General features: G+C 37.7%; 1 protein-coding gene across 1 annotated transcript in view; it reads right to left on the minus strand.

Moving 5' to 3' along the window:
- snta1 (syntrophin, alpha 1) overlaps positions 1-9,725 on the minus strand; it is a 33,846-nt gene extending 24,121 nt beyond the window's left edge. The window contains exons 1-2 of the mRNA XM_014990951.2: positions 9,274-9,725; positions 841-1,026 (exon numbers count right to left, since the gene is read on the minus strand). Coding sequence (XP_014846437.2) covers positions 841-1,026; positions 9,274-9,556 — 469 coding nt within the window. The 5' untranslated portion in view covers positions 9,557-9,725. The remainder of the gene's footprint in view (positions 1-840; positions 1,027-9,273) is intronic.
- Positions 9,726-11,296: the final 1,571 nt, after the last annotated feature.

Here is an 11,296-nt window from a genome sequence, read left to right on the forward strand (position 1 = left end):
GTCTTGTCTGCACACTAATGCTGGCCCACAATAAAAGTTCACCTACTGAAAACGCTGTGACATGGTAAACTGACAGCTCTCCATTCTTAGATACTGAGTTGAACTAGACTGACATCACTACAGTGTAGGACTGTATAAATTGCACATTTATTGCTACTGTAATCACTGTACGCAATGAGCGAGTTGCGAGGAACTACTTGGACTTCAATAAATCTTAGCTAATCGTTTAGGTGACATGCATTCAGATTCTGACTGCCACTAATATATTTCTGGACTCTTGTTGCAGATTTTTTTTTAGAAGGTAAAGAGGTGGAGCTGGAAAATGTATTGAGAATGAGTAATAATGTTCCGGATAAGGGTCGGGACATTTTTCATGCAGCGGAAAATCTCTTGTGGCCTTCATTTAGTATAAATCTAGATTACTTGACCCTGCAGGCTGAAGCTATAGGCTATATAAGTTAGGCCAAAGTAGACTTCTAATGTGCTGGTTGTGTAGTCATGGCTTTTCATCAGGTAGTTATTCTGACCGGAAAACTTTTTTTGAGATTGGAGGGGTTTTAAGACCATAGAAGTGTGCTTTGGTCTTTCAATTAAGTGAAGACATTTCTGGAAGGAATAATATGGGGATCTTTCTAAAAATGACTAAAAGAATTGTCTCTGAAAATTCAGTTTTCTGATGGATAAGGCCCTACTCAAAAATGTGTTGCAGTTATTTCAGAGTACTCTTTTGTCTCTTCTCAGCATGCTTCAAAGCAAAAGAAGTGGCAAAGCAAAAAAGAAGCAGAGTCAAAGACTTTTTTTTTTACGTTTGTGTCTGTCTGCGAATGAAAAATATGTTACCTTCAAGGATGACTTCTTTGCCAGTTTTTTTTAGCGCCTGCACAGCCTCGTCGTGCGTGGCCTCTCGTAAGTCAAAACCATTGACAGACAATATGGCATCCCCGACGTAAAGAGCCTCTGTCTGGTCAGCTGCAAGGCCTTTAAAAATTTTTGAAATGAGGATGGGCATTTTGTTTTCCTTTCCACCTGTGTGAGAGAAGAGAGAATATATTGTTACTTCATTTTGAAAATAATCCAGGAATACTTTGAGTAACTACACATTAACTTTGGCACAGAGCAACTAATACAAACTAGAACAGAACCCTCTCATATTACACGATCTAGTTAAAAAAAAAGTGAACATACAAATTTCAAGATGTCCTTCCTTAGCAATTAACAGTGAAGGTGTCAAAATGTCAGAGGGCTTAGTTGTTAAGTCACAAAACAAGGATCATGAGTGCCAAGTTAGAAGCTGAAATTCTAAATTAAGCCCCGTCCCACAACTGCTATTACTCTGACTGCTGTACTCCTCATATTTAAGCCTCTAAATTAAGGGTATGTACGTGAACTGCGGTTAAAAGCACACAAAGACAGACATTTAGTAGCAATTACTCCCAATGTACTAATCTCAGCAGCTTCCTATCGCTCCCTCTCCCTCTTTTTCTCTCTTTGTCGTTAAGCGAAGGTCAGGTAGTACGTCAGTGCATCTACTTGTTGCTGTGGGCTGCCACTCTTCACGAGAAATGTCACTATTAATGTGAGATGGCAGTCCAGCCTTCCAGCTAGTAAGAAATAATCTAAAAAGGGGATTAGATTCCATAAATTTTTTAATACATCTTGAAGAGGTTGTGTCTTCAGGGTTATTCCTTTCGATTTATTCCACAGACTGCAGTGCAAAAGTTTTAAATCATCCCTTCTGTCTATAGATTTTGCTTCAACAAAGAATCTTTCATATACTATAGTGTGATTTTTTATTTTTTTGATGGAATCATAAATTCTGATACAAAAAAAATACTTAATGATCATGTCCAGCCATTGAGTCATGACATCAAACACTTGGGTTTTTCAACAAAACAATGGTCCAAACAACACCACCAAATCTGCCTCTGAATGCCTCAAGGAAGTCAAAATAATGGTTTGACGTACTCAAAGAATGATCCATCCTTAAACTGATTACTCAAACACCTTTAGTGTTGATGAATAAAACCAAATCTGCAAGAGGATAGCCAAGATTTCTCCATGTAAAAGACTCACTGCCTGTTATGGCACATGCTTTACTGCAGTTACTGCCACCAACAGAGGCACAACCAGTTATCAGGGCTACGGGGCAATTGCTTTTACCACCTCGGGCAAAGTTGGTTTAGATCACTTTTCTTTTTTAAAAAGTAACCTAATGTTTTCAAAACTGCTTTTTATATTTATGTTATACATTGACTGATAATTATAACATAATTGACTATCTTAAACTTGAAGTTGTGAAAAGAAGCTAAAACGGAGCGAAATTGCAGAGGGCAAATAGTCATAGCACTGTAATCTTAACAGGCCTCCCGTCAAATCTCTGCGTTTTCTTAATTTTTTTTTTTTCATCCTAATACCTGACCCTTTTTTATTGCTTTGTTCAACCACAATACTCAGTGGAATGAAGCTGAAGCTGATGTAGATGAGTGGGTAGTTAACAGCTGGGGAGGGCACAGCTCCTTCACACAAGCTCAAATCCACAATAAATCAGAATCGAAATCAAAAGAGAAAATGCATTTTAAAATTAAATATTGCAATACATAAAAACCTTGACGCACACCACCAGAATAGGCTGCGGTAAAGTTCTTGTATTTTGTTCTTACTGGATTAAAGCATGAAGCCGTGTCACAAAAACAGGGAGACACAAACAAAAACCTATAGATAGCAGGACTAGATAGACAGGTTAAGATAATATCAGAACTAAAAAAGACCAACACTCATATCTACAGCTAGATTACGACTTGAGGCACATACTGATGCATGTCATAGAACTGTTGTAGGAAACTGTGGCGAACAAAGAAGACTTGCAAGTATGCATTCACATCCCCCCGATACCCCCCAGAACAGTTCTTCCCTTTGACTGCCTCACCCCAACAGCAAAAGTATGAAACAATACTGTTGGACCAGATGGTCCATGTTTAAAAGAAGCACTTCACAGCTGCAGTGTGGGAACATTTTGGGCTAGTGCCAAATGAGAGGGGAGAGTAACACAGTCCAAAGCCAACTAAAAATAAAGATAAAAAACCCTGCTTTCTTATTCTGCTTAAAGGATATTTCGTTGCTTGAAAGTGACTGTATCATCGTACCACTTGAAAACTGAAATCACAGCAACAAAACAGGTTGAAATTCACAAAAAAAAAACAAAAAAAACAACTGAAAACACAGTAAGGAAAACGTCTCGCCAGAATGTTTAAATCTTAAATACAACTTAAAGGTAATCTAACAGATTAAACCCACAACTGTAGCACGTACGTCCATAATGACAATGGAAATGTTACATGCAAGGCTTTAAAATTTAAATTGCCTGGCACCCACATTTCTGACCTTACACCCCAATCAAAGCTGTCTCGGCCAATTGAAATATTAAAATTTGAACACGTTCCTTTCATAAGAAGCTTCACTTACCTCAGAATTGCCTTTGACCCTTTTTGCACCACATATATTTTCTAAATTACAAAGCCCCATAGTCTCCTATCGTTACTTGGAAACATTTAGGAATCAGAGGACCACTGCACAAAACTGTAAATATATAAGGAATTTAAAGCTTTTAAAACTATTTAATACTAGCAATAGACTAGCATGAGCATTGGTTTAATAGAATTTTCTTCATTGTTTTCATTGTCTTCTGTGAATAAACATGCTTATGTGACGCGCAGTTTGTAAATATTACCTACTAGCAAAATGTGACCCTGACAATTTGATAATCTCCCATATTTTATATTAGTCAACTGGTTAAATAAGAAACTGGAAAGAGTGTGCTGCAAAATTTGAAGATAGTTCATTTAAATTAACTATGCATGAATTTTGAAAATTTTTATGATGTACCTATCTTTTTATATATATTTAGCTATGAAAATAAGCAGGCATAGTTTTGATTTGTTTGTTTTTTTTTCTGGTTCAAAATGGAAGTAACCTTACATAAAATGGCATTGTATAAGTGCAAAAAGATGGACAAACTGACTCTGTTTCTGAGAACTTTCACATTCATTAAAGCCGACATGACTTTGGTTCATCTCATGCCACTAGAGTGTTAATCACAGCACTTTGCCAGTTGCACTTCTCCTTTCTTCTGGACAAGTAGGAAAACGGAGTCTTGCTCCTTTGAGTCACCAAGAAGATAACAGTGTCAGAGGTATCAGAGTGACAAGGCAGTGTCATTTGTGTCAAAATAATTTTACAACAGCTTCAAAATGAAGGTGTTGTAAAATGTATCTGCCTTAGCTTTATCTACAGTAGCAAAGGCAGATAAAGGTGAAAGGCAGCATGAGGTAAAGTGTAAAGTATTCTCATAAATTTTACTTTGTTTTGGTCAAGATTTAGATTTCAAAAGGAAAAAAAAAAAAAAACTCCCACACTAACCTTGCTCCAAGTGAAAAAGTAATTGCCTCTAAATGTAATAACAGGTAGTGCCACTCTTTGGCATAAATACTTTTGTGACATCCTTGATAAGTTGTCAGTGTGTTTTTGGAGAAAATTTGTTAGGCTGACCCGTCCTGGAAAAGCTTCAACAGCTTTACATTATATTTTCAGCATTTTAGGCAAAGGCTCTTCCTGTTCCTTGCTGTAGTCCTAAAACCTTAAAACTAGCAGTGCACACCTTCAAGCGTATGAAAATCCATCAATTTATTTGACATTAATCCATGAATTAAATCAGGCTATGATGAGCAATATGTCCATGCCCACTTTATCTGTGTGTGGCTACTGACATTTAACTCAGCTGTCCAAAACAAAATGTTGGTAATCAGTTAATAGTTTTGATTTAAAACGAGGGTCAATTACTTTTTTTTTGTATATGATCAGGTTTGATAACCTTTTTCTATTATTCGATTTTGTTTGACTATCTGAAACATACAAGTGTGCCAAAGAAATCTGTGAGAAATCTTCTGTTTTAATGGCACTGCTTGCACTTTAACCTCTTGTCATCTACTTTGATGTTTTTCTCTAGTCTTAAATATAATTTACTGACATGACTGGTGAATAAACATCTTTGATATATTTCAGTGAAAATAACCATTATTATGAGCACCTCATTTATCCACTTTGCATTTTATTGCTTTCCTTTCTACAATTTTTCCTATCAAATACTTGAGCGCCTTCTGGCTGGCGACCTGTCAGTCAGCTGACAGGTGGGTGGCAGTTGTGGAGATAAGGTGGAGCTACTGGAGCTACTCATGACAGGTAATTGAACTGTACTGACATGCACAGTACTGACATGGGCCTAATTAGGTAATTTTGTGCTAACGGCGCGTTTGTTGGGAGAGTACTCCTGTCACAACTGTTGCATAGTCAGCACTTTCAACTTTATTGGACAAGTTTCTTACAGCGCTAATGAAAAGCAAAGCAAACATCAAACAATGGGTGTAAGACAATACATCCAAATATTATGAAGCAGCCATTGTTTTCTTCAAGGTCACTAAAACAATGACTAGGATAGTTATTTTTTTTTCATGTTTACGACTTTGGCTTAGTTTTTATGTTTTGTTGCATCTTATTTTGGGAAAGCCCTCATCCTGAACATGAGAAGCTTACAGCAACAGAAAAAAAATCCCTTAAAAGGTCAGCAGAAACATTTTTCTCACTAAGAAAAGTGGTCTGATCCAGAGACCAGAAGTCTAGCTTCCCAGCCTCCCCTCTTAAATTTAGACATGCGAGTAAAGGTTGCCTCAGTTCTCTTCTGCAAACTGGGGTGGGCTCCCTAAAATTAACACCAGTGGAGTACTCCACTCCCAGCCACATAGCTTTCATCTTAGGCCAATGACAACTGACTGCTGCGGACCGCTCCACTCAGCTGTTCACAATGTGGTGTCAGCTAACCCACAACAACTTCTGCCCTCTTTCATTTGCATTTCCCTGCTTCAGTCTGACACCTTTCCCGACGTTTTTCTTCCTTCCGTTCTTTCTCATTTCACTTCTTTAGCTTATTCCATGCCCCATCTAATCTACAGCAGGCTCTTTGCGCAACTATTACTTTTTTTTTTCTTCTTCTTTGCGTTGGAGCAGCCAGCATCACAACAATGTCAAGCCAACAGGCTGCCAGCTCTGACTTCATCTTAATAACATGCTGTCTCATTTTCATAACCACCCATTTCTGAAAAGACGGACATTGCATTTATGTCGTTAGGGCCCAGCTTTGTTCCATTGTTGCTGACAAAAGTAGAGGGGAATGAATGAGCATTTTCACAACGATGAACCATTTCTGCAGCATGACAATAGCCAAGTTTGCAACAGTCCATCAAGCGGACCCTGCGCATCAGCCGACACTCAGCAGTCAAATGATTACCTGTGAGCATAAAGTTTGCAAGAGGAAGAAGCAGTAGCTTTCTCCAAAGCAAGTTCAAACACATACTGCGCACAGTCAAGATAAAAGTAAAACATTTCTTATCGCACATTTACTGCACACACCACTACTTAAAGTTTCCTGGCACAAACAAATCACAGACAAAGACACTGAATATATGAAACTGTTATTTAGCGCAAAATAACAGTTTTGTGCTAAACAGCACAAAGTTGCAACAAAACACATCTATTAAACTCCTGGTCCTTTATTTATTCTGATTGTTTTTGAGAGTGTTACAATTATAAGATTCTAACTTCCAGGAAATACAATTCAAATTAGGTCTGTCACAATAAGTGACAATAAGTGGGACAATTTATTGCTGAACAATACATTGTCCCATAAGTTATTGTGATAAACAATAACATTGTTGCTTAGAAACCATTTTCAAGTAATACAGTGTTAATGGCATAATAATGCAAGAACAGATTAACAAAGATCAATAAACTTTAAAAACTAATTAATATTTAACACTGGAACTGGAAGACTTTTTAAATATCCAAAATTGTTGAGCTTGTTTTAATTTATCATGCTATTAATCGATTTATTTAGTCTATTATTTGATCATTTACATTGTCTTCCAAAGTTCACTCCCTCATTCTTCTTCTCTTAGTGATCTTGTATCAAAGATAATGCAGATCGAAGAAAAAAGGATGATTAAAAGATTTTTATGGGCAGCACAGCACTACAAGAGAGAAGAATGCTAGCTTGACTTGCAAGATATAAAGAGGTCAGTCTTATAAGGTATACCTGACAGAAAAGTTAAAGATGCAACATTGATGTAACTGTGATGTGCAGCAGTAGTCTGTGCAGCTGCTTCTGTCTTTCTGTTCATTTAAAGGAAAAAAAAAATCTGCAAAAGGCCAAGAATGGTTGTCTGTTTTTTGTGGAGATCGCCGTTTATGTCATACTGTTAACCAGAACTTAAAAAGGTGACACATTTATATGCAACTGCTTTAACAATTTCCTACACAGTAAAGCGGTGCAAATGGGAAGAAAAGGGAAATCACTGTGTTCTGTTTACAAAAAATGAGAAAGCCACAAGACTTTATAGGTTTCCTTTTTTGCATCTGCTTAAGGGAAATGATTTCCATTTTTAGCATTTACAGTTAAACAAGTGAAGGCTTTCAAAACATCAATGGAAAAAATAAAGGTGTATTTTTATAGGTTTTTGCACTGGTTAAAAAAAAAACATCATATCTCCAGCATCCATTTTGTGGGAGGGGCCAAAATCTGGAATGCTGCTGCCAACTTTCTGTTATCTCTTGTTTTTTTCCTTTCAACAGAAGATTCACTTGGACCAGAGATTCTGTGCTTGTCTTTGTCTCTTTTTGAACAAAGCTCTCAAAGAAGCTACTTCACCCAATACTTTAACATATTCTCTAACGTTGAATGACATTTAATAGTGTTTTTTTTTAAGAAGAAACTTGAAGCAGTGTCCCTATTGCCAACAACTTAGTGCATTCTTTCTGTTTCCCATTAAAAGCACTGTAAGACTTTTAATGGGTGCTTCTGTATTACAAGTTAATTTATCTGAAAATGAGTTTGTCATTATGACTGAGTTGTGAATTCTGTGTGCTTAATTGTCTTAAAGACAGTGTTAACTACAAACCATTACAAATGCAAAGTGCAAACAGCTTCCCAGCATTTCCCTTGCAGTCTTGGTTGAATTTGACTGCCAATGCCTTCTATTTATCTTATTTATTTTGTTATGAAATGTTATCCAAGACTGGCCCACAAGTAAGCTTAGGAGCTGTTTAAAGCTACCACACAAGCAGAGGACCCCCAAGAACACCACAGTTATCCCTGTGATCAGGTTTGCAAAAGTGTGTCTCATTACCACACACTCATATAAAGAACATTTTGTTTGAAAAAGTTCATCCTCTCCTTTGCAAGTATAAAATTCTAACATCCAGAAGACTTTTTTTTTTTGTAAAAGCTACAAAAAAAATATTTTAATTTTCTTAAACATATTCAAAAACATAATTTTCCAAGTGCCATGACTGAGTTTGAAAGCAGGAAAATGTGAAATAACTTGTGAGTCCTTTGCAATGCGGGTTCAGAATGAAGTCAAATAATTGATTACTTGTTTTGTTTACTTATTAGCGTTTCCTTTGCAGGGAACCACATCTGCCCAGGAATAGCAATAATCCTTGAACACTTGAGAGGGCTTGTAGCTGCCTGTTTTTATAGTTCAAATATTAAATACTTCAATATGCATAAATTAATTTTTGATTAGAATACCTTCAACATTTTACAAATTGCAGACAGAAAAGCAGGGGCGACACTGCTCAAGTATTTGGAAAAAAACTAGGCTTTTGAGGCAAAAAAAAAAAAAAAAGAAAAAAAGAAAAAAGAAATCAACTCATTCTGAAAAAATGGACAAGCAAAGAACATGCTTATAAAAAAAGAATGATGCTGGGGGTGTGTTTAGATTTCATAGCTGATATCAGCAGCTGATCCAACCTGCCCAACCCTGCATTTGTTTTACCTCAAAAACTAAGTCATTGGAAAATTAGGGTATACATTTATCCTCAGATTGTATGGGTTGCGGATCCCTGATCCAGCCAGACGTTACAGGACTTGCTCCCATGTGACTCTGGGATACTGAAATGGTTCCTCTGTCTAGGTGAGTCACGGCTTAAGAAAAATCACTGCTGTCATATTTCTCCGCACACGAATACTTGCAAATAAAGTTTAACTTGTAATGCAAAAGAGTAGCTGTGCTCGAAAACTCCTAAAAGTGTGACTTGTGTATGTCTTTTGGAGTTAAGGCTGGCTGCTGTGTTCTTCGTCGTTCCTGAATGCTCTCAAACTCCAAGTCAAACTTACTGACAGTAATTCACCGCCTATTTCGAAGTCTTCTCTTAAAATCACCCTACCTTTGATACTAATTCCAAGTCCTCCCACATCTTGTTTGGTCACTCGCACGGTGCGCTTCACGTTGGTGATGGTTTCCGGGACCGGGGACGAGCTGAGGTTCGGAGGGTCTCCGTTGACAGCACCTGCGGGACTCGGGTTGGGCTTGGCGGGCTCCTCGGCTCCCTCGCCGGGGTTTACGGTGAGAGTGTCCTCGGTAAGCGTGGCCAGCACACGGATCCAGCGGTCCACGGTCAATCGAAGTTCCAGCAGTCCCGTTTTCTGCGCCTTCATCGCGGCAGCCATGTTCAACGCATTCCTGGAATAACTCTAGACGGGCTGGCAGTCCTGTAAAGAGGGGGGTGGAGGGCTGGGGTAGGGGGCATGAAGACACGCACACACTACCGTAAAGAAACACTGATTCCACCTCCTCCTTCTCTATTAGTAAGGAGTTATCTCACACTGCTACAATTGCAAAAAGAGTAAACAAAGTTCGAAGACCGTTTTGGTTTGATACCCTCAATTAAATGTGAATCCATTCTGTGGTTAATTTATTTGATCTATTTAGCCTCTTTTTTTTCTTTTATTGCTTTAGTTAAATGTGTGCCATTTGAGCGCAAATGTGTTGGATTCACATAAAGAGTTATTGGCTTATGGCTCACTACACAGCCATAAGCTGGATACAGTTTAGAGAGCGCCACAAGTCTTTGAAAAAGTCAATTGCGTAAACAGGTTTATTGCCTATTTGCATGTGCGCCCCAGTGTGATGCCTAAACTGTAAGCAACTTTGGTTTGCAGCTGCATTGTAAACCAACTGTAATTGTCGCTTTATTGTGCAGCTGGCTACTCATGCTGAAGTTAATTTTTATTTTGAAGGTTTTAATTCAGAGCTTAATTAATTGTTTGTGTTTTATCATCATTGGTTTAAAAATCAAATGACATCAACTGATCAAACCTGACCTGGATTATTCTGCATTGAACAGATGTTCTTTAACATACTGTCCTAGATTTACTGATTATTATTATTCCATCCAAGGGCAAATTTATTGGGATTTTATTAAATGGTCAGCAGTGTTTTCAGTTAGAAAAGCTCATATCATGAAAAATAACCAAGAATAATGAAAACATAGGAGTGAACGGTTGTGTTTAATGTGAATCATCAAGTGCTGCGTTAAAAAAATATATTGGTTGTTTTAGCCGTCTGCGTTACTCATATTTAATGCTTCCATACTCAGTGACATTGAGCCAACCAATGCTCTTGTATTGGTGTTTTGTGAGTAAGAAGCAGAAAAGATGGTGAGCAGTTGTTTAGTGAAAGGTTGTTTGAACTGTGAAGTATAAAAGATTTTGGTCACAATCAACAAAATGAATGGAATCCATGTGGCCAACATGTTTTCTGAACAGCAGTAAACAACAGTCAAGAGTCTATGTGATTGGTTAAAAAAGGCATGCCTATGGAAAACATTTTTCATTGAAAAATCCCTTAAAAGTTTAAAAACTGTCACAAACAAAGGTTTGTTTTGTGATTAGTTATCTAAAAACAATATGTAGTAAACAATAAAAAAAAAAATAGGATTCATTTAGATGAGGGGTGGGCAACTCCAGGCCTCGAGGACCGGTCTCCTGCAACTTTTAGATGAGTCTCAACTTCAACACACCTGAGTCAAATAATGAGGTTGTTAGCAGGACTCTGGAGAACTTAACTGTACTTAGGAGGTGATTCAGCTGTTGGATTCAAGTGTGTTGGACAAGGGAGACATCTGAGAGTTGGAGTGCACCGGCCCTCGAGGACCAGGATTGCCCACCCCTGATTTAGATGCTAAAACTCAGTCTTTAATAAGCCAATAAGTCAATTGTCCTGGGTTCTAGAGTCCTACTTCACACTGATAAGTCTTGCAACATCGCAGTGATTCAGCAGAGGCCCACTTAATTGTGCACATTTGAAAACAAACATGAGTCACTGATACAAACTGATGAAGCGGCCCACCGTTTCAATACTCTTGCATCTGCAAGTGATCTCCTAGCTCTTCAGCTGAGTTTGTGTAC

The sequence above is a fragment of the Poecilia mexicana genome, unplaced genomic scaffold (assembly GCF_051168715.1).
Source record: "Poecilia mexicana isolate PSO_F unplaced genomic scaffold, ASM5116871v1 scaffold_5, whole genome shotgun sequence".
NCBI classification, from domain to species: domain Eukaryota; kingdom Metazoa; phylum Chordata; class Actinopteri; order Cyprinodontiformes; family Poeciliidae; genus Poecilia; species Poecilia mexicana.